The sequence below is a fragment of the Meyerozyma guilliermondii genome, genomic scaffold (assembly GCF_000149425.1).
Source record: "Meyerozyma guilliermondii ATCC 6260 scaffold_4 genomic scaffold, whole genome shotgun sequence".
Classification (NCBI taxonomy): Eukaryota; Fungi; Ascomycota; class Pichiomycetes; order Serinales; family Debaryomycetaceae; genus Meyerozyma; species Meyerozyma guilliermondii.
The window spans coordinates 734,053-757,562 of NW_001809797.1; the positions used below are offsets into that span (position 1 = coordinate 734,053).

At 42.7% G+C, this 23,510-nt stretch overlaps 5 protein-coding genes and 3 non-coding genes across 8 annotated transcripts; 3 read left to right on the plus strand and 5 right to left on the minus strand. All coding sequences in view use genetic code 12, as the record gives it.

Annotated features, from left to right (window-relative positions):
• Positions 1-71: 71 nt before the first annotated feature.
• PGUG_06048 lies at positions 72-144 on the minus strand. The gene has a single exon. It is a non-coding gene; the product is annotated as a tRNA-Lys (tRNA).
• Positions 145-377: 233 nt separating this feature from the next.
• Positions 378-15,071, plus strand: MDN1 (AAA family ATPase midasin; the record flags this gene model as incomplete). Its single annotated transcript, XM_001484237.1, has 1 exon — positions 378-15,071. The coding sequence occupies one exon, from the start codon at positions 378-380 to the stop codon at positions 15,069-15,071; it is 14,694 nt and encodes a 4,897-aa protein (XP_001484287.2).
• Positions 15,072-15,109: 38 nt separating this feature from the next.
• PTC8 (Ptc8p) lies at positions 15,110-16,234 on the minus strand (the record flags this gene model as incomplete). The annotated part of the gene is made up of 1 exon (XM_001484238.1): positions 15,110-16,234. The coding sequence occupies one exon, from the start codon at positions 16,232-16,234 to the stop codon at positions 15,110-15,112; it is 1,125 nt and encodes a 374-aa protein (XP_001484288.2).
• Positions 16,235-16,641: 407 nt separating this feature from the next.
• Positions 16,642-20,274, minus strand: ARO1 (Aro1p; the record flags this gene model as incomplete). The annotated part of the gene is made up of 1 exon (XM_001484239.1): positions 16,642-20,274. One exon carries the CDS (start codon positions 20,272-20,274, stop codon positions 16,642-16,644), a length of 3,633 nt encoding a protein of 1,210 aa, XP_001484289.2.
• A 226-nt stretch (positions 20,275-20,500) lies between these two features.
• On the minus strand, positions 20,501-21,313 carry PGUG_03671 (3-dehydroquinate synthase; the record flags this gene model as incomplete). The annotated part of the gene is made up of 1 exon (XM_001484240.1): positions 20,501-21,313. One exon carries the CDS (start codon positions 21,311-21,313, stop codon positions 20,501-20,503), a length of 813 nt encoding a protein of 270 aa, XP_001484290.2.
• A 130-nt stretch (positions 21,314-21,443) lies between these two features.
• On the minus strand, positions 21,444-22,802 carry PGUG_03672 (tRNA adenylyltransferase; the record flags this gene model as incomplete). Its single annotated transcript, XM_001484241.1, has 1 exon — positions 21,444-22,802. The coding sequence occupies one exon, from the start codon at positions 22,800-22,802 to the stop codon at positions 21,444-21,446; it is 1,359 nt and encodes a 452-aa protein (XP_001484291.2).
• A 514-nt stretch (positions 22,803-23,316) lies between these two features.
• On the plus strand, positions 23,317-23,389 carry PGUG_06042. The gene has a single exon. It is a non-coding gene; the product is annotated as a tRNA-Arg (tRNA).
• Positions 23,390-23,398: 9 nt separating this feature from the next.
• Positions 23,399-23,488, plus strand: PGUG_06043. Its single transcript has one exon. It is a non-coding gene; the product is annotated as a tRNA-Phe (tRNA).
• Positions 23,489-23,510: the final 22 nt, after the last annotated feature.

Here is a 23,510-nt window from a genome sequence, read left to right on the forward strand (position 1 = left end):
AATATTCTGGAAGAGATTGTACTTGTTTCGTATGGTATGCCTCTCAGTATTGGCTGAATCTGCAAAAAGACAGCCCGACGCGGGGGTCGAACCCGCAACCTTGTGATTAAAAGTCACACGCTCTAGCCATTGAGCTAGCCAGGCTGATTACACAAGCGAAGGTACAAGGAAACGCTATGATGTGAGCCACCAAAGAAACATAAACCATCAACCTAGCAAAGGCCATTGATAGCTATACTGGTACCATCATTCTGTTTTAGTACTTCGCATAGTTCACTTATCACTAATTTTGGCCTATAAATTCAAAATACTGCATATAGGCCGATGCTCATCGGGTTCTGATTTATTCTCATTTTGAAAATTTAGTGGAGTCAACCATGGATCACTCTATCCAGTTGCCATTAGATGACTGTCAAAGGTTTTATAAGGCATACTTGAAAAGTGGAGTCAAGACTTCACAGCCATTGGCTTTTGACCCTAAAAAATCTGCTAATGACAATTTGAGACGACTTTCCGTCGACGCATTGCACCCAGCTAATACTTTTGGAGCACTTTATGCATACGAACCAGTGTTCTTAGACTTGATTTGCCGTTGGATCGATGATCCTCTGATAGAAGCGGACTACTGTAAAAGCATTGGTGAACTGAAACCTGTCATCGAAGGTGTGATTGTTGTCAACGCATTGACTCGATTGGTTGGAGTTCACCAAGAGTCGTTAAATTTGATTGAAGATTTCATTTCCAAAGCAAACTTCTTTGACAGGCTAAAAGAAAACGCAAAGGAGTCTAGCATTGCCGAATTGGAGTATATTTTAATTGCATTTCTTCGTTTAATCGACCATGATGCTCCTCGTTTTAAGCACTTTATTGATCCCGAAATTTTGCATCGAATTATCAACATTGACAGCTCAGGAGCGCAGGTTGCGAAATATCTAGCAACTATGATCCTCTGTCGTTATATCAACTCATCGGAACATGCGCAAAAAGTTATGCTCGACAAGATAGAGAACCCTATAGGATCCCTTGAAGGAGACCATTCCATCAACTTCAAATATTTTCATTTCTTGGAAGCCAAGCGACTTAATAGATTCATGAATCTTCCTGAGAAAGTATCATCGTCAACAATTTGCATCGAAATCCAGGAATCAGAGTTTTGTTCCTTGGTTCATTTAGTATGTGGAAGGCTCATTCCCAAGCATTCCATTTCAGATATGAAGTCCACCACTGATACCTCATTTGTTCCAACTAAAGAGGCATTGAATGTCATCAGAAACGTCACTTCTCATATCCTCATGAACAAGCCAGTAATTCTTTATGGAGCGGCAGGATCAGGAAAGACCTACTTGGTTAACCAACTTGCTAAGAGAATGGGATACCATGATTCTATTGTAAAAGTGCATTTGGGAGACCAAACAGATGCAAAAATTCTTCTTGGAACTTACACATCGGGCCCTAAACCCGGCTCGTTCGAATGGAGAGCAGGAGTATTGACTACAGCCGTTCGTGAAGGAAAATGGCTTCTCATCGAGGACATCGATAGAGCACCCACAGAAGTTCTTTCTGTCTTGTTACCATTGCTTGAGAACAGAAAGCTCTCAATTCCTTCTCGAGGCGAGGTGATAAGGGCCGCTAATGGGTTTCAAATCATTGCAACCATCAGAACAAGTGACTCGAAAAATATTCCCGACATGATAGGTATTAGAAACTGGACTTTGGTGCCAGTGGAGACACCTTCCGATAAAAATCTCAAGGATATAATTCAAGCCAAGTACCCACTTTTGACCGACTTGATACCATATTTCATACGGGCGTTCAACGAAGTTGTCCAGCTATATTCATCAAATGCATTTATCTCGTTGAACAAGGGTTCAAATCCTCGTATAGTTTCTATTCGTGATCTCATGAAACTATGTGCGAGATGCAACAAAATTCTCCAAAATGAAATGACGTCTTCGGTTCTTGAATCATCTACTTATGATAATGTGTTTGCAGAAGTTGTCGACTGCTTTGGAAGTGCCTTGACTGAGCAAAAAGCTTTAGAGCCAATTGTTAACACCATTGGTGAGGTTTTCGAAATACCCACTTCCAGAGTAAATTTGTTTTTGTCGAAACATGTTCCAGCATACAATAATGGAGACCACCACCTAACAATTGGAAGAGCCACCCTCAAGAAAGACAGTGTTGGAAAATCAACCAAGAGTGTTAATGCAGCTTCTTTTGCTCGAACAAACCACTCGCTCAGACTAATGGAGCAAATTGGTGCTGCGTTACTGATGACTGAGCCTGTACTTTTGGTGGGAGAAACGGGTACAGGTAAAACCACCGTTGTGCAACAAATGGCCAAACTTATGAACAAGAAAATCACAGTTATCAATGTTTCTCAGCAGACCGAATCCAGTGACTTACTTGGTGGTTACAAGCCAGTGACATCCAAGATAATGGCTTTACCACTCCAAGAAACTTTTGAAGAATTATTTTCCAGTACGTTTTCCAAAAAGAAAAACGAGCGGTTTTCTAATGTCTTGAATAAGTGTTTCAACAAGGGACAGTGGAAAAACGTTGTCAAATTATGGCTTGAGTCTGTAAAAATGGCACGAGATGTTCTTCAGAAGCAAGAACCAGAAAGAAGTGAAGATGAAACCCCCAAAAAGAAGCGGAAGCTTGAGATCAAAGACAAAGTTCACCTACTTGAAAGGTGGTGTGCTTTTGAAGAAAAGGCAAGAAACTTTGAAACTCACTCTTCATCGCTTGAAGATGCTTTTGTTTTCGACTTTGTTGAAGGTTCTCTTGTCAAAGCAGTAAGAAACGGAGAATGGCTTCTTCTTGATGAAATAAACTTGGCTTCTCCAGACACCCTTGAGAGCATAGCTGATCTCATAACTGACAAGTTGGAGGAACGGTCTCTCTTGTTAACCGAAAAGGGAGATATCAACTCCATAAATGCTCATCCGGAGTTTCGCATCTTTGCTTGTATGAACCCTTCAACTGATATTGGAAAGAGAGACTTGCCTTTGAGTATAAGATCCAGATTCAGCGAGATATATGTTCACTCGCCAGACAGTGATATTCAGGATTTGCTTGCTATCATCGATAAGTATGTGGGCAGATTCTCCGTCACCGATGAATGGCTCGGCAATGATATTGCGGAGTTGTACTTATCAGCCAAAAAACTAGCTGATAGTAACCAGATAGTCGATGGTGCAAACCAAAGACCACATTTCAGCATCAGAACTTTGACAAGAACTTTATTGTATGTGTCGGATATCGTCAATATCTATGGAGTAAGGCGATCTTTATACGAAGGCTTTTGCATGTCGTTTTTGACTCTTTTGGATTCAAAGTCAGAGGCCATTTTACATCCTTTGATCAAGCAATATACCATCGAAAAGTTGAAGAATTCCAATTCTGTTATGCGTCAAACTCCTCCAGACCCTTCGAATGGTACCGACAAATACGTACAGTTCAAACATTACTGGCTCCCCCAAGGATCGTTCGATATCATTCCCCAACCACATTATATCATTACTCCATTCGTTGAAAAGAACATCTTGAATCTTGTGAGAGCTACGAGTGGTAAGCGATTTCCAGTCTTAATACAGGGTCCTACCTCGGCCGGTAAAACATCCATGATTCAGTACTTGGCAAACATCTCTGGGCACAAGTTTGTCAGAATCAATAACCACGAACATACAGATCTTCAGGAGTACTTGGGTACCTATGTTGCGGTTGATGGAAAGCTCGTTTTCAAAGAGGGAATTTTAGTTGAAGCTCTTAAAAACGGACATTGGATTGTGTTGGATGAGTTAAACCTTGCTCCCACAGACGTTTTAGAAGCTTTAAATCGTCTTTTGGACGATAATAGAGAGCTTTTCATCCCTGAGACTCAAGAAGTCGTTCATCCCCATCCTGACTTTATGCTTTTTGCAACCCAAAATCCACCAGGAATTTATGGTGGACGTAAGATTCTCTCAAGAGCTTTTAAGAACAGATTTCTCGAGTTGCATTTCGACGATATTCCTCAGGATGAACTCGAGACCATTTTGACGGAAAGATGTCAAATTGCACCCAGCTATAGCAAGAAGATAGTTGAGGTATACAGACAGCTTTCAGTACAGCGTCAGTCTACCAGGCTTTTCGAACAAAAAAACTCGTTCGCTACATTGCGAGATTTGTTCAGATGGGCCCTTCGTGGGGCTGTAGGTTATGAAGAACTCGCTGCCCACGGATACATGATCTTAGCGGAGAGAGTGAGAGTTCCAGAAGAACGAGAGACAGTTACACGTATTCTTGAAAAAGTTATGAGAGTGAAGTTGGATATGGATTCGTACTATGAGAGCTTAGAGAACAAGCTTCTTTTGCAGTCTGAGAGTTCTCTTGTATGGACCAAAGGCATGCGTAAACTTGCTGTTCTTGTTGCTACGTCCATGAAGTACAACGAGCCACTTTTACTCGTGGGAGAGACTGGATGTGGAAAAACTACTGTATGTCAAATATTGGCTCATTTTGAAGGAAAGAGCCTAGTTACAGTGAACGCACATCAGAATACTGAGACCAGTGACCTTTTGGGTGCACAAAGACCAGTGAGAAACAAGAAGGGAACTAATGCTGCTTTGACGAGTATTCTACAGGAGGTTCTTCTGCAAAATGGAATGGCACCAAGCGATGATCTGATAGGCAGTTTACTAGCAGTTTATGATTCGTTGCCTAAGGAAAAAGTTGACGAGGAAAAACGTTCTGAAATTAAACGTTTGAGACATGACCTCACCAACTTGTTCGAATGGTGTGATGGACCACTCGTACAAGCAATGAAGTCTGGTGACTTTTTTCTCTTGGATGAAATCTCGTTGGCAGACGACTCGGTTCTCGAGAGATTGAACTCGGTACTTGAACCAGAAAGATCTTTACTTCTTGCCGAAAAAGGAACCGAGGTGGAACCCATCTACGCTTCCAGTGGTTTCCAGTTTCTAGCAACCATGAATCCTGGTGGAGACTACGGAAAGAAGGAGCTTTCTCCAGCTTTGAGAAACCGGTTCACCGAGATTTGGGTTCCATCAATGGAAGACATGAATGATACACTTCAGATTGTTCAGTCAAGACTCGACACTCCTTTCAAGCAATTGTGTTCGCCAATTATAGAGTTTGCAAAATGGTATGCCATGACCTTTGGTGGTGGAAGAATAAGCAGTGGAGTCATCTCGCTTCGTGACATTCTCGCATGGGTGGCATTCATAAATCATGCTCAATTAGATCCTCCCAGTGCTTTATACCATGGTTCGTTGATGGTGTTTGTGGACTCTTTGGGAACTAACAATACCTCTTTTCTTGCAACCAACGAGCACAATTTAATGCTCCAGAAACAAAGCTGTATAGAGAAGCTTTCAGAACTTGCTGGTTGCAAATTTGAAACCGAAGGAAACCTTGAGCTTCAAATTACTGAATCGCATATTAAAATCGGCCATTTTGGAATCCCAAAAAACCAATCTCCATCATTGACTGAGCCATTTGCTTTGCACGCTCCAACTACTGCCTTAAATGCCATGAGAGTCTTACGAGGCATGCAAGTCAAGAAACCTATCTTATTGGAAGGTAGTCCTGGAGTTGGAAAAACCAGTTTGATTTCGGCTTTAGCACAAGCCAGTGGTAATCCTTTGATCAGAATCAACTTGTCTGAACAAACAGATCTTGTGGATCTCTTTGGATCGGACGTTCCTACTGAAGGTGGAAAGGCAGGCGAATTTGTATGGAGAGATGCCCCATTTTTGAGAGCCATGAAACATGGCGAATGGGTTTTACTTGACGAAATGAACTTGGCTTCGCAGTCCGTTTTAGAAGGTTTGAACGCTTGTCTTGATCATAGAGGAACCGCTTACATTCCAGAATTGGGACGGTCGTTTCCTCGCCATGAAAAGTTTACGGTTTTTGCAGCTCAGAATCCTCAGGCTCAAGGAGGTGGAAGAAAGGGACTTCCCAAATCGTTCGTGAATCGGTTCACAGTCGTCTACGTCGATACGTTGAAAGCTGAAGACTTGACACTTATTGCAAAACACTTGTATCCTTCAATTGACCCCAAAATCTCCAAGGGAATAATCGATGTGATATCACGAATTGAGAAGGAAGTTGTGATCGAGAAGAAATGGGGACAAAGTGGTGGTCCTTGGGAATTTAATCTTCGTGATACACTCCGGTGGTTGGATATGTACTCATCTCGAAACCTTGCCGATGATATAACACCAAGCGACTTTCTCAACATGATAGTGTGCCAGAGGTTTAGAACCAGTAAGGATCAGAACATGGCCCGAGCTTGCTTTGAAGAGGTTTTTGGACCTCTGAAGAGGCGCGATAAGTACTACAACTTGACCGAGACCTTTCTCCAAGCCGGAGGTTGTGCTCTAGCAAGAAGTGAACCTGTCCAGTATCGTTCGGATGAACACCTTCTTCCCTTGCAATGTAACTTTGAGGTAATGGAATCAGCACTTCGAAGCGTTGTACATAATTTACCGCTCATCCTCACAGGACCCAGCAGTTCTGGTAAGACAAGCATTGTCAAATTTCTTGGATCAATTCTTGGACGGAAAGTCGACATATTTGCCATGAATAATGATGTCGATAGCACTGATATTTTGGGAGGCTTTGAACAGGTTGACTTGACAAAAGCTGTCAATAACTATATTGGCGAAGTGATTCCTTTCTTGCACGAATCATTGTTAGCATCAGATTTGACTAACACCAAAAATTCTTCAATAGCTAATTTGTTGAAGAATCTCGAGCAGTCTCAGTATGATACTACCAATTTCGACCAATTGTTATCAGCTTTAGAAAGTCTAGAACTTGGACACTTAGCAGCTAGAGGACGGGAAATTTCCAACAAAATCAACCTGTCCAAAGGAATCAGATTTGAGTGGTTTGACGGTTTACTTGTTAAGGCTGTCCAAAACGGCCATTGGCTTATTCTTGACAACGCCAACCTTTGCAGTCCGTCTGTCCTTGATCGTCTCAACTCTTTGCTTGAAAGAAATGGAAAATTGATCATCAATGAATGCAGCAACGAATTTGGTGAACCAAGAGTTATAACTCCACATCCTGACTTTAGGTTGTTTTTAACCACGGATCCAAAATACGGAGAGTTGTCTCGAGCTATGAGAAATAGAGGAGTTGAAGTGTTTTTGGACTCCTTGAACGCCAGATTGACCACCTTTGATCGCTCTTTACTTGGAGTCGAAGAGCAAGAAATCAGTACTGAAAAATTCAAAATGGAAGAACGAATTGAAAAACTCAAATTGGAGGAAGAAAACAAGGCAGGAGTTTCACGCATTCCACTTTCCGCATGTATTCATTCTGAACTTTCCACCACAAGACATTTGGGTGTTCTTCATGACATGGTGATGGAGAGGTCAATGACGAGCGTATCTCTTGGAGCCTTATCGCCTCAAACCGCTGACGACTTGAAATCATTGAGAGATACTATTCACTCATCGAAACTTTTCGAAGCTGATTTTGAGCTCAACGTCGATTCCATGATTGAAGAGTATACTTTGTTGCAAGGTATCGACACTCATCGACAGATGGTTGTATACTTGAACGATTTTTCAGAGCACTTGAAGAGCAAAGGCTTCTCGCTTTCTGAGTTCGAACATTTGCAGCCGCTCAATCCTCTTCTCAACACTTTTGTTAACATTACATTTAACAAAGAGGACTTGCACGTTTATGGTAGCGAGTCGATATACTTGTTTCAAGCTTTGGAATTACTTCTTCATGCGAGAGAATTTGTTTTGAGTTTGCTGAAGACGTCAATGGAAAAAAATGCTAAGGATCTCACTTATTTAGAGAGGTCTGCAGCATTTGAATTGGGGAGGACATTGAAGAAGTACCCCAAGGTACAAATATTCAGAATCATGAACGAATTGTTGTCGTTTATTTTCGAGGCTTTTCAAGGACCATCGACGATGTTTAAAGTTCCAGGCGCATTCGAAGCCATCTCGAATTTCTTGATTTTATGGAATAGTCTTGCCGAAAGTGCTTCTGGTCAAAATGCATCCAAGCTACCCATCTACAAAGAGCTTATTCAAGAATGGTACGATAGTGTGAAGAGTCACTGGCTGCCTCTGAATGTGGTTTCTCTTTTACACACCTTGAAGTCTTTTGAGCAAGATATCAATATGACTACAGGTTTGTCCATGGAAGTGATATGGCACGGCTCCAGAGGTAACTATCCTGGATCGGCTAGTTCTTGGGAGAAAGCTATGCGTATAGTGGAAATCTCCAACAACTTTGACCTGGTTACTCGAAGCCTTCCTTTCAGTAGCCAAATGCAAGAACTTTCCCGTCTGCTCCAGGAAGTGTTCCGAGACGTGAGCGCCAATGAAGTGCCTGACAGTGAGTTCAACGACTTGTGCACTTTGCTTCTTGATGGAATTACAAGGCTCAGTTCTGTGAGTAATTACGCACTTCAGGCCCAAGATTTTGGAACAGAATACAGGTTCTTGTTCAACTTTATCATGGCAGATAACTCCTCCAAGTTGTCGCTGCATGACAGAATAGCTACCAAGGCTAGAGCTCCCACCATAAAGCTCATTGCGTCGAGTCGTGACGGCAAGATGCCATACCCTTCGGTCTTTGATACTCTTTGGAATATCGATACTTCTGAATCTTTTGTTGATGGTATGTTCACCGACAAGTACCTTCAAGCTTTGTTCTCCAAGGTTGACAACTTTACTTCGTGCTCAGGTGAACTTTTGGACGGAACTTACAGTGAAATGATTGAGATGAGACAGCTTTCTATCGAAAATTCTGAGAGCATTCTTCGTGACAAAATCCAAGTTTTCCTGGCGTTATTGGTCCAATGGTACATGCACATTATAGATCTTCACAAGGACGTCATATCAGAGAGCTCAGCAGCCTTGTTGTCCACCATAACTGTTGAAGCAGCCGAGAACTTTAGTCTTGAAAATCTCGATTTACCTGTTAAAGAGATGTTTTTCATTGACGTTGTGGATCGCTACTTTGGTCCAGCAGTCAGAACAGCGTTGAAAGCAAAAGACTTGTCTTCTTTGGGTAAAGCATGGGTGCTTTTCTCGTGCGGGTGTATTCAACTTTATGTCCCCAATACGCCGTTTGATCCTGCTCAGAAAGAACACATTGCGTACAACTTTATGGCGCATCAAAAAGCTGTTGCTGAAGAAGTTCGGAGCCTGTGGAAGACTTTGCGTACAACATCCTATGGAGATGAACCGATCATTGGTGAAGAATTAATTCCTAACTTAAACAGTGAGCTCGTGATGCCACAGGTCTTCCGATTCGAATCATCTTCAGATCAACTTTTTGAAGAATGGGACTCGTTTATGAAATCAAACATCGACTCGGAAACGGTGAAAGGCTTGTTGAACTCTGCGGAATCATTTTCTGAAAAGTTTTTGGATATGTCCAGATTGTTCCAGAATAACTCTGCTCGATTCTTGGTTCGTTTGCGGGACTCTTTTACAGTGTTTTCTGACTTGAACGATTTGCTCCGTGGTTACGTTTGCGGCTTAAAACTAGGATTTGATCTTCTCAGCATAGAAACAGAAAACAAGTCTAGTCCAGTACCTTCAATTTCTTGGACTACCAATATTAATGATTTGATCTCGTCAGACAGATTATCGACATCGTTTGAGTCTTTACGGCCATTCTTGAAGAAGCAAAAGCCAGACTCTTCGCTTCCTGAGAAAACCATGAAGTTTTTCATCAAACTTTGTTACACACAAAGAAACTGTGGAAAGTTTGACAGTGTTGAATCGGTACTCCAGAATGCATTCCAGTTCTTGTACTACAGATGGACTTTGCGTCGTTTGAAAGCGGAAGAAGAAGAGATCCAGAATAATAGTCTTTTCAAGTACTCTGATGAGTCTGCAGATATTGGAGATGACTTTAGAAATCTTTTCCCCGACCATGAAGACGTGGTTGATGCTGATCAAGAAGTCAGCAAACGGAATGATTCTTTTGACGAAATCTATTATCAAATCAGTAAAGACTACATGGATGCTTTTTCTGCTTCAAGAGATTTCAACCTCGAAGAAATAGTAGAGGAAGGTTCATCACTCAGCGCTTTCATCTCAAAGCATGCAACTGTTGCTAGCGGAAATGCCGAAGTTGGTAACTTTACTGCATTGATTCTGCAATTATCAACCTCGATTTCAGCTGCTCAAAAGCGAGATGAGAAGCTTGACTTTTATCACGGTTACTCCACTTTTGAGTTTAAGAGAGCCCTTGCAATCGTGAATGTGACCAAGAAAGAAACCATGAGATTGCTTGCTGAATGGCCCGAGCATCTGACTCTTCAGTGTATTGCCAGATGCTGCTCAGAATTTGCCAATTTTCCAATCAAATACTCTGTTTCCAAATTGTTACAAAAGGTGGAACAGATCTATACGTACTTGGTTGAATGGGAGAAGTATGCCCATTCGGGTGTCTCGTTGGCAACCCAAGTCAATTCTATCGTTGAGTTGATCATCTCATGGAGAAAGCTTGAGCTTCAAACATGGAGTTCACTCTTTGACCACGAAAATTATACGTTGGAAACGTCAATGGGAAAATGGTGGTTCTATCTCTTTGAGGTACTCTTACTCCCAACTTTTGGAACTGAGGAAGTTGACCATGATTCTTGCTCCAAGATTGTTTCTGCACTCAACACATTCTTGGGTCAAACAAGCTATGGTGAGTTTGGAATAAGACTCAACCTTATCCGTTCATTTGAAAAGCATATCTTGACCATTGACCAAATCAGTCCTATAGCGTCCGCTTTGGCAAACGTTATCAGTTTCTACGAGCAATTCGTACCTGTGGTGGATAAGGCAATCAAGGAGAAGAAAAAGGCTCTTGAAAAGGACATTTCCGAAGTCATTTTGCTTGCTAGATGGAAAGATGTCAACCCTGATGCTCTCAAACAGAGTGCTCGCAGATCCCACAACAGTCTCTACAAAATTGTTAGAAAGTACCGTGCGGTATTGGCTTCTCAAATTTCCACCTTGGTCGAGCTGGGTCTTCCAGTGGATCAAAGTCTTACTGTTGGAGAAAAAGTTACAAACTACAAAAAGATATCTGATGTCTTTTATGATTCTATTCTTACCAATATCTCAACCTGGAATGATAGACCAACACGGTTCCGGAAACTTGACCGTGTTGTGGAAAATATGGGCAAGTACATCCTGATGCTCGAGTCACAAACTTATCCAAACTTGACAGAATACACTACATCGCTTCTTGGTGAAATGGAAAAGCTTCGAAATGAGACTCCGAAGAAATTGACGAAAGAGAACAAGAAAACCATTGCCGCTTTGAAGGCACAGAAAAGTAAATTGATGAGTGATACAATCAAGGATATTAAGAGTATGGGCATAAAGGTTGCGCTTCAGACGAAAGTCATTGCTGCGCAGTCCACTTCAAGCTTGGTTTTAGCAACTGCTAACACTTTCAAGAACACCAAATTTGAAGGCTCTGATGTCTATTTCTTCCGTATTTTGGATTTACTTCCTCGTTTGCGAGTTTCGGTTTCTGAGTGCAACGAAGAAATACCACAACCATTTGTCGAAAAGTGCATGGCAGCGATTGAAAACTTGGTTTTCACCACAACGGCAACTAGAGTGCCACTCGGCAGATTCTCAAGAGCATTCGAGCTGTTTATGGACCACAAGGAAAGTTTCGAAAGTCTTTCAGAAACGTATGACGGAAAAGTCAGTATTGTCAAAGCTACACACAGAAACTCTTTGATGCTGAATTTGGAGAGCATAAAGTTCAATCTTTACTGGGTCGACAAGTTCATCAGCTTTGTGAGCTCCTTGCAATTAGAGCTGACTCCAGAGATGGACAAACTCTTGCAAAAGCTTGGCAAGATACAAATGGAAGCACTGGATTTAAAGCGTCGTATTCCTCACGAATCTACGATTTTGACTGAAACTTCAATTCTGTGGAACGATGCCTACATTTCATTCCATGAAGGAGCAGTTGAAGAATTAACTTCGTTGGAAAAAGATGTTCCATGTCTTTCTTTTGTTGCTAAGACCCTTCAAATACTTTTGGCAGACTCTACTCATACATCGTTTATCCAGTCTTCTACCTCACTTGAAAGTATCTCCTCTTTGGAAGAGATAGAAAAGGTGTTGCGGAGCCTTTCAAATGCCATTTTGATTGCACTTCAGAACGTGAAAGAGAATAACGATTCTTTCGACACGGAAAAAGAAGAATGGTTCCAAGAGTCGCAAACAAATCTCTTTGAGAGTATCAAACGTCTCAATGCAGCGCTGATTTCCAAATACATGAAGCGTTCTTTGGACTTGATTTCAAGACACGAATATAATGCTTCTACTTCGGCAATTGTTCAAGCATTGGTGAAGTTCACCTTGCCTTTGGTGGACCAATATGGAAGTCTTTTGCAGTCTTTCTTATCTAAATCAAAGTCGAATTACTTTGAGAATAGCAAGAGCACATATATTCTCGCAACATGTCTTCACCACATTGCAGTGAACGGTTTCTGTTCACCTCAAGCCGACCAAGAACAGAAGCAAGATGACAACTTGCAAGATGGTACAGGGCTTGGCGATGGTTCTGGTGCCGCCGAGAGCACCAAAGATATCGACGAAGAAGATCTTGCGGAAGCAGCTCAGGAAGAAAACAAGGAAAAAGACAATAAAGAGGACGAAATGGACGAAGAAAAAGACAATGCTCATGATATTGAAGGTGACATGGCTGGAGAACTTGAGGAGGCGGAGAATGATGAAAATGATGAACAAGACCAGGATGAAGACGAAAAGTTGGACGAAGAGATTGATGATTTGGACGATTCAGATCCTAATGCAGTTGATGAGAAGATGTGGGACGAACAAGTTGAGGACGATAAGATGAAGGAGAAAGAGTCTGACGAAGTTCCACAGAATCAGGATGACAATCTTGAGGGTAATGACGAAGACTCGAAAGATAAGGATGAGAAGTCAAAGGACGAAGCACAAGCTGACGAAATGGAGGATGAGCCTGATGCAGACAACAAAGGTGAAGAGAATTCAGACGAAGGAGAAGAAGAGAACGAAGAAGAGCAGTTGGGAGAGCAAGAAGATGAAGTCAAAAATGACGACGATGGTGAAGCGCTCGATGACCATGTTCCTGAATCTGAGGTCTTGGATCTTCCTGAAGATATCAATCTTGATAGCGAAGGTGAGCAAGAGGAAGCCGAAGAAGCACAGCAGGACGACGACATGGATATGGAAGACGACCAAATGCCTGACAATGTTGACTCTGCTGAGGAGGAAGGTATGGAAGAAGAAGGCAAAGAAGAAGATGACCAACAAGAAGGGGAAAATGAAGAAACTGGAGAGGTTGAAGAAAATGCTGAGAATGACGAAGATAATGAAGACGCTACGAATGAAGAAGATGCGAACGAAGATATGAACTCGGATGGTGAAGAACTCAAGAACGAGAACGCTGAAGAGGATCTGAAAGCTGACAATGCTTCCAAACTTGAAGCTGAAGGTAATGATGGTGCTGATCAAGATAATGATACCGAGGAGATAAATTCTGATGTTAAGCAGGAAAGCGGAAATCGTGGTCAAGGGGATGATAATGAAGACACTCAAGAAAATGAAGATGTTGGAGCAGCAGGCGGTGCTTCACTCCAGATGGACCAGAAGGACGATTCGAGCAATTCTAACGACGATGTGAAGGATGAAATTTCAGAGTCTTTGAAGCAGCTTGGAGATTCGTTGAAAGAGTTCCACCGTCGTAGGCAAGAAATAAAAGAGGCCAGTGAGCGTGATGAGCAACTGAAGGAGACCGCCAACGAAAACCCCGACGACTTTGAGCATGTTGATGGTGACAATGCCGATACTGATACTCAGGCGATGGGCTCTGCGGACAAAGACCAAGTGCAAAAGATAGACGAAGATAAGGCAATGGATCAAGAAGAAGAAAATGAAGAAGTTAAAGTCAAAGAAGAATTGTCAACTAAGGACGAAGGTGCAGAACTCGAGAATCCCGAAGTCAAAGAGGACGTTGAGATGGAGGAAGATTCTAAGAAAGAAGATTCCATCGATGGACGGATCCATCTGACTTTCAAGAACGAGCAAATCTTTGAAACTGACCAAAACCAAGTCAAGGTTGAAGATATGGACGAGGATGAAGAAGATGTCGAGGAAGAGGTGAACATGGAAATCCAAAAACCTTCTAGTGAACAATCTGCCGTTATTGAGTATGAAACTGCACTGAAATTGTGGTCTTCAAGTGAACAAGCAACGCAAGAGTTGGCTTCTGGACTTTGTGAGCAGTTGAGGTTGATTTTGGAACCAACTATGTCAACCAAGCTCAAAGGTGACTACAAAACAGGAAAGAGGTTGAACATGAAGAGAATTATTCCATATATTGCTTCTGATTTCCGCAAAGACAAGATTTGGTTGAGAAGAACAAAACCATCAAAAAGACAATATCAAATAATGATAGCGGTTGACGACTCCAAATCTATGACAGAGAGCAACTCCCACGAGCTTGCATTCCACAGTATTGCCCTTGTGTCTAAAGCTTTGACCCAGCTTGAGAGTGGAGAAATCTCGATCGTCAGATTCGGTGAGGATGTCAAAGTTGTTCATCCATTCGAAAAGCCTTTCAACTTTAAAGATAGTGGACCTCAAGTATTCCAATGGTTTGACTTTCAGCAAACGAAGACTGACGTCAAGAAGCTCTGCTCAACATCTTTGGACTTATTTGAGAAAGCTCGTGCTTCTACAAGCACCGATATCTGGCAGTTGCAAATCATCATATCTGATGGTGTATGTGAGGACCATGAAAGTCTCTTGAGACTTGTGCGTGAAGCCCGTGATAAGAAGGTGATGCTTGTGTTTGTCATTCTTGATGGCATAAACCAAAAGGAGTCGATTCTCGATATGAGTCAAGTGAACTACGTTCCAGATTCTCATGGAGGTACATCGTTGAAAGTCACAAAGTATTTGGATTCGTTCCCCTTTGAGTTCTATGTGGTGGTGAAAAACATCAATGAACTTCCACAAATGCTTTCATTGATCTTGAGACAATACTTTTCGGAGATATCTAGTATTTAAGTATTTATTAAATGCATTGTATGAAGAAGACAGTTTATCTACTTTGTATTATTAACAACTCTAGCGATGCAGATCGACATATCATCAAGCTTGCCGCCTGTGCTAGCATTGTGGCCATACTTGGCAGCTGGAAGTGCATTAACTTTCTCATTATAAGGTGTGTAAGCATAATCATCAAAGGCGACTTCCTTCGCTTTGACCAAAATGTTGTTTGCAGCTTTTTTCAAGCTATCTTTCTTCAAATTCAAACTTTCATCGAGATAATGTACAATTTCCCACTCATACAAATTGTCGGAAATGCCGTCCGAGCACATCACTATGATGTCACCTTCTTTCAACTTCATGGAGTCAACCCACGCCATTTCTGAAGGCAACTGGCCCAAAGTTTGCGTTCCAATTTGCTGTGGACAAAGATCAGATATCATTTGCTCTTTGTTAGTTTCTATAATGTCACCGTCTCTTATAATGTAGAGCTTAGAGTCGCCTATACTGATCATTTTGAGATATTCTCCGCTCAACATCAGTAATATGAGGGTGGATGAGCCACTGAGACCCTGAAGGTCCATCAAGTGGGAAGTATGCAAAAAAGAGTCGTCCAAAATCTCGTCAATATCTCTCTTGTTGAGATGATGAGGAGCATGATTGAACTTGTACTCGGTCATAAGACGACTAAGCGTTTCCACCATTGAACGAGACCAGATTCCAGAAGAACAGTTCGTGTCTTTCGTTTCCCAACCTGTCACACCATCAGCGATAGCCATGACTGTGGGGGATATGAGCATAGCATCATCGCCTGCTTTGATCGACAAAGTATCCGCAGGCGAGCCATGAGGACGTCGTCTAGGAAGCAAGGTGTTAAGCTGGGTTGGTTCTGTCAAGTCGGACAATGAGTGTATGGTTGGGTTGGAGCCATCGCTGTGGTACGCATACGATGCGTACGCGCAGTCGAGTTTATATTTGTCATTGGTTATCTTCTTGAGTTGGTCTTTTGTCACCAAGGGGTACTGGATATATGGGTTGTAGTCGTCACTCGCGTCTGGTTCCTTTGTACGAGACAAGAAGAAGTGGCGGGCGCCACTGAATATGCTGTATTGGCGATGGGACTTGCCAAGAGTGTTCACCAAGTTGGTGAAAGACCGATGTCGGGAGATGGATGCGATCATTCTCAAATGTTTGAACGTCTTGAATTTGTTACTTGACAGTGGTATTTGAAATGGATAAAATTATTGTGTGGTAACTGCGGATCAGATGGCCGTGTACGGCTTTATATCGAGACCCTTTACTTGTTTCCCTAACTGATTATCAACACCAATCTAGTTATGTACCGGGGCCTAAAATCAAGTATTAAAATGCAAAAATCAAGATTTTGCCAAAGTTGACAAATCACAAAAAGTAAACTTTTCTGCCACCATCACTTTCTTTTTATGTGCGGCGATGTTCCCCTCATCGGAGCGGAGTTTCGAGCGAAAAAGAAAAAGGAAATTTCGGGCGCATTCGGAGTTCGGAGTCCGACATTTTCCGACGCACCGTGCGATGCACGATACGAACGTTTAGTATATACACTACTTGGCTATTCAGCAACAACGGCATCGTAGATCACCCGGTATGGAGCCTTGAACCCGGTATGTAATTCGAATTGTCTTTCACCTTGGTGCACCAACATTTCCACACCAGGAACGACCGTCCATTTGAACTTGTCTTGGGCCAATTCCATGATTGGAGTTACTCTTGGTTTATAGGCAGCTTCAAGTAACGTAGGAGTAACGCCATGGCTATTTTCACTTCCCTTGGCTAATAAAGTTTCCAAGTATTTCAATAATTGAGCCTCAATTGGCTTATCGGCTGGAATGCACGATACAGCCAAAGTCACTGGTTCGGCCAGGTTCACCAATTCTTCACTGTCCAAGACTTCGATTCCATATTCTTCAGGAAGCGATTTTTTGATGTCATGAACCTTGCTTGCAGTTCGGTTGATCATGTAGATTTTCTTACACCCCATTTGGTGCAAAGCAAACACCGCTGCTCGTGAAGTGCCTCCACCACCAACTACGAGACCACACTGGGTACTGGATCCATAGGCGCCAAACTTGGCGAATGAGTTGCTAATTCCAACCCAGTCGGTGTTGTCTCCCACAAAGATTTGGTGATTATCTTTTTTCACCAGACAAACGGTGTTCACAGCACCTATGGTTTTCGCAGCTTCTGAAAGTTCATCGACGTATTTCATAATATCGAGCTTCAATGGCATGGTGATAGCCAAACCACCAAAGTCTGATTTCTTCATCAACTTTTCAAATACTTTTTTAGCATCGTCAGACTCAAATCTGTCAAACTTGTGAGGCAAGCCTAAGCATTTGTACCCAGCATTGTGCAAAGGAGGAGATCTCGAGTGCTGGATCGGTTTACCAATAACCCAAAAGGACTTGGCACTAAGAAGACCGATTTGGTTTGCAATGCCATTAATCTCACTAACCGTCAACTGTCCTGGAGCCGCCTTTTCCGTGAGTGTGTCCGAGGTAACTGGAGTGAGCACCGGATTCAAAACTCTCGACAATTTTCCTTGCTCGCCCATATTTATGGCTATCAATGGCCGCGAAGTATGGAGCTGTCTGAAAGATTCCAAATCGATGTTGTCTTGAACCAGCTGGGCACTTCCAACAAGCTTGACAATATCGGCACCAATGTTGATGGCTTGCTGGAACCGGTTGTCCCATTCGGGTTCTTTCCATGAAAACTCTCTCTTGGGATCGTGGAACGAGGCTATGATCTTGGTGAAGACGTTGGCAGACAAAATCTTGTCAATTGTCTTGGAAGGATATGTCAATTGAAGATCCAAGTAGACAACACCAAGTTTGATTGCCAAAAGCGAGAGACGCTCGATTGTCTCGAGGTCCTCATCAGGGATCTTACCACCTTGTGAAACCGTTCTCACCGTAAAAATGATAGGAATATTGAGGTACTTTCTAATGATGGCTGTTTGTTCAGCAACAAAAGTACTTGAATAATCTTCCAAAAGGTCCACACGCAATTCCACGGCATCGCACCCAGCGGTAACAGCCTCAAGTTTGTCGCTAACTGGTGCCAAATTGGGGAACGTTAAACTGACGAATCTAGAAGCTCTTGCAGGCAAGACTGGTTCTTCAATTCCAGTTATCATCTTGACATAATTGATAAAAGATGTTCTCAAGCGACCAAACTCAGATGCATTGGAGCATCTAGAAGAGTAAAAGTGAAAGTTTGAACACTCATGGTACCACTTTTCTCTCCTCAACCAAACATCCTTTATCTCTTCAGCATAAGCTGGACGAGTGGTATCGGCAGACAAAAATGTCATGGTGTCTCCCAAATCACGGTGCAAATGCAACACAATTCCTCCACTTTCATAGTACAGAACTAGAGAAGCCCTGGCCTCTGCACCTTCAACAATTCCACCACCAGTTGCAAGAACATAGCCCTGACGATACTGGGAGAAACATTCCTTGGCAAGCAAGGCTTCTTCCTTTCGAAATTCATCCCATCCTTTTTCCTTGACGAAATCTCGAATGTCGACGCCCAATTTCTTCTCGAGAAGGTGATCAAGATCCAAAAATTCGAATCCCAAGAATGAAGCCAACCACTGTGAGAGAGTTGTCTTTCCAGAAGCACGCATACCAATCACCACTATACTGTTCCTTCCGTTCCTTTTAGTCTTGGGAACTGAAGGCACATCATGTCCGGTCAATTTGGCATTAAACTTGGTGTGCAACACATCCCACCAGCCTGGCCATGTCTTTCCAGTACAGGATCTTTCTTGAATCAAAACAGGTTGAGAACACATTCCTGCTAGCAATGAAAATGACATAGCCACTCTATGGTCATCATAGGTCCCCACCCCTCTACCTTGAGGAATCTTCAACTTTCTGTAATCGATACCATGGATCTCAATTCCATCGGGAAGTTCGTTTGCGAGAACTCCAAACTTTGCTAGCTGCGTCACCATTGCTTCTATACGGTTGCACTCTTTAACACGTTGATTGGCAATGCCAGTAATTGAAGTAGACTGTGAACTATTGGCAATAGCTGCCACCACAGAAGCCGTCAAAAACGCATCGGTCATTGGTTCCATATCCACCGTCGCAAGAGGCTTGAGTTGTCCACGGGGAGGACCAACTACGGTGGTGGAAGTCTCAGTTTGCTCAACAGTGCATCCCATAGGTCTCAAGACATCAACTGCAAATTTGGCGTCGCCTTGAAGTGAGGTAAAGCCAATATTGGGAACCGTACAAGAAGTGCCTGTCATAGCTGCAAATGCCAAAGGATAGGTAGCAGAAGAAGCGTCAGACTCTATGACATACTCCTCAGGGTTCTTGTAGGTTGCCTTTGGAATATGGTATGTGTGTTCCTCAGTAGTGGATTTCACCACTTCCACTCCAAAGTTCTTCATCATAGCAATAGTCATGTCTATGTAAAGCTGAGAAATGGGCTTTCCTCCAACCAAAGACAAAGTGACGGGCTCTTGAGCATATGGAGCACCCATCAAAATCGACGACACATACTGTGAAGAAATGGTGGCTGCTAACTCTATTCTTCCACCATTGAATCTTTTACCGGCTTCTATCTTCAAAGGTAACGAGCCCTCACGGTTCAAGTATTGGATTGAAGAACCATTGGCTGTCAACGCATCCACAAGAGGACCAATGGGTCTTTCTTGCATCCGTGCATTTCCAGTAAGAACAACGTGCTTGGGACCATTGGAACTGACTTCTACGAGAGCAGCAACTGTGGTCAAGAAACGAGAAGCAGTTCCGGCATTTCCAAGATAAAGTTCATTGTTTGTACTGAGAAGCTTACCGCCATTTCCAGTAACCACGATGGTTTCTCCACCATCCTCGGTAGATATCTGGGCTCCTTGAAGCGCAGAAACGGCATCCAACATATGCTTGGTATCGTCAGAGTGCAAAAGATTCTTTATGCGGACAGTGCCGGTTCCCAATGCGGCCAAAATCAAGGCACGGTTCGAGATGGATTTGGAACCAGGAGGAACAACCACAGTCGATTCAGTCGACTTACTTTCGGGGAATGGATGAACAAAAACCTCGTCTGTCATCACAAATCCCAAATCCTCAGGAGAAATTTGGTGCGCTTTTTCTTGGTAACATTTACCGATGGTATCTAAGAGCACACAGTTTATCTTACTCCTTGGGGGTTGCTTGTCAAGTGCCATTTTTTTCAACAATAATCCCAATTCAAGGTCGTGTCTCTTGTGTCCGATCTTCTTCAAGAACCACTTGTCGTCCACTGAGGGGGGAAGACCCTATGCCGCAAGACATTTGGAAAGTCTCGCAACACAGACAGGCGACAAAATACCCAAGTATCTTGACAATTCTGCTTCCTTAATCATACCAATGGAAACATATTCTCCGTGAATAGCCTGGGGAGTCAAAATGGCCTCAATTGCGTTGGCCGATAGTGTGTCCAAAATTGAGAAGGTTTCTCAAGCCTGCTTCTTTTTCATCAGACGACACAACCTGCGCCTTAACTCTGATTGACTCCAACACCGTTTTCACCAAGTCTTCCTTTATCAGAACAAGCTCTAAATCCGGAGCATTGACCACCTTCAAGAAGGTGCTGGCGAAATTTTCTAGTCTCGAAAATTCAGTCTCATTCCATATCGCCGCAGTCTTCACCACTTCTGCCATTCCATTGATGAATTGGCGGGCAGGCAAAGACTCCAAGAAAGACACATCCACAAAAACGTAATCGGGCTGGTGGAAAGAGCCGATAAAGTTCTTTCCCAATGGCGTATCGATGGCAGTTTTTCCACCCACGGAAGAATCCACCATGGCCAATAAAGTGGTAGGAACTTGAATGACACGAACACCTCTCATGAACGTAGCTGCCACGAAACCAATCATATCACCAATAACACCACCTCCAACTGCCAAAATGACGGTATCTCTGGTACATCCCAGCTCTAGTAAAAAGTCCTCAACGGCGGCTTTGGTTTCTCTGCTCTTGTTATTTTCGCCAGGTGAAACATTGTAAAGTAGAAGCCTTGATTCTGGACGGAACTCCTTAAGCCCAGCCTTGAATTCTTGCACCAATTTGGAGTAGGCGGTGGTCTGGGCCATATTCTTGTCGCTTATTATCACATAAGTAGAGGAGGCTTTCGTAGTGAGGGTCTGTCTGACAATATGTTCCTGGATACGGTACCCAACATGAATAGTCTCGGAGCCTAAAATGGCCACCTTGTCGATATGCATGAGGAATTGGGTGTACTTGGTTGAACTTGAGCAGTAGTTGAAAATTTATGATTCATATCCAGCTGTACACCCACACATAAGCAAGGTGATACTATAGACTAAGAAAAGGTGACAGTAACTAAAAATTGATTTATATTTGGCTCTTGATAAACTCTATACATTCTTCTTTTGTTCCCAGTGGGTGGTCAAGCTGCCATACTAAAATCATGTTCGTAACTTCTCCCATCCAAGGTCCGGGTTTCTTGTTCAATTCCTTGGAAAGAGTCTTTCCATCGACCAACGGTTTAACATTATGAACGTCCCATAATGACTCGTTCTCTATGTATCTCATTAAGTTCTCATATTTGGAGAGGGAATAATGGCTTTGAGATAAAAGCTGCTCTGCCAAATTTAGGACTTGAGGATGCGGTTCGATCAGAACGGGTGCCTTGAATTCCGGATTTTGCAATAACTCTGCAAATGCGTAGACCAAGACACTCAAGGACGAATGTGCTTTGTACTTAGCCAAGATCGTTCCTAGTTCAGACCTCTTTATGGTGTGGCTGTCAAAGAAAGCTTGAAATGCAGTAATGGCCAACTTATGCTCTTTGACAATCGTCGATACCGGCTCAAAATCGTGCTTTCCTAGCCTCAATCCCTCTTTCAAGATCAATTCGGGAACTGCTGATTCTGCTGCACGCTTGGGATTTGCTCTTAAGACTGCATTTTCATAGGGAAGTAGAACCGTACTCAAGTAGAATAATTTTTGTAGATGCGTATCCAGCAAGACACTAGTGAGCACTTTTTGTAGACTCTGATAGTTCTTATCGATTAATGTAGTGAAAACTTTGAAAGATGTAGACATTGCCGAAATCTGGCCATCTATCAATGCAGAGCGCTGTTTGACAACATCCAAATGAGCTGGTTGGTTGATTTCGTTGATGGTGTTCTCAAGAGTGCCAACATTAAATATGCTATTTGTGAGCCCCACATGGCTTATCAATCGAAGGCCGTAAATGGGGTTATTACCCATGAGTATTTTATCCAACTCGACTCCCACTCTTTCTCTGCTGATCTTGTGGATCAAAGCTTGTTTGATTTCGTCGGTAGTCATCGCTTCGATTGTATTTGATTCAATTTGGAAATCGAATGTGCTTGAAAAACGAATAAGACGCAACACTCGCAATGGGTCATCTAGAAAAGTCTGATATGGGGCTAGCGGTGTTCTCAATATGCCATTGCGCAAGTCATCGAGTCCCTTTCCTGTGAAGTCCTCGATTTTATCCTGGTTTAAATTATAGAACAAAGCGTTAAGAGTAGCATCACGACGAAGAGCATCTTCCTCGGCAGTCCCACACTCTATTACTGGAACTCTGCTATCTGCCGTGTACTTCTCGGATCGAAGATTAACAAAATCAATGTCCAACCCGAAAAGCTTGGTTGTACAAGTTTCCAAATGCTTGGATTTATCAGGATTCTTCTTGATTGTATGCACAGATTGAGCTTTCATTTGAGGGTTTTCAGCGGCCAAATACTCGAGCAATCGGGATGCAAACTCCTCACCTGAAAGATGGTTGATGGCAATGTCGAGATCATGACTCTGTTTGCCCAATAACTTGTCTCGAACCCATCCTCCAGTGATTCTTAGTTCGAGTTGTTGCGAGCCACTTTTGTCCTTATTGTACGAGTCGCAGAAACTGAGCAATGCTCGACAAATGTTCGATTCCGCGGGTTCGAGTTTAATGGGGGTGAAGTTGAAACATGGTGCTAAAAAGACGAATATTTCTTGTGCAACGGTGCACGAAATGGTACATTCGTTGTCGCGATGAGGTCTGGAAATGCAAAATCTAGATTATGGAAACACACACAAATTCGGTACTGTTTTGTTTCTGGGGTGAACGATGAAATGAAAAGTGGATGAATATTAAATGACTGTGTTTTGAAGAGCTGTTAATATGATTCATATAACTTTTGCGAATTGCGCAGTTTGTAGCACCCACCCAGGGAGTTCTTTCAGATACTTCGCCTGCGTAGCGTAATGGTTAACGCGTTTGACTTCTAATCAAAAGATTGCGGGTTCGACTCCCGCCGTGGGTTCCATACTGTGCGGATTTAGCTCAGTTGGGAGAGCGCCAGACTGAAGTACACTTCGGTCTTGAAATCTGGAGGTCCTGTGTTCGATCCACAGAATTCGCATCTTCTTTTTTTGTTTTTGGTC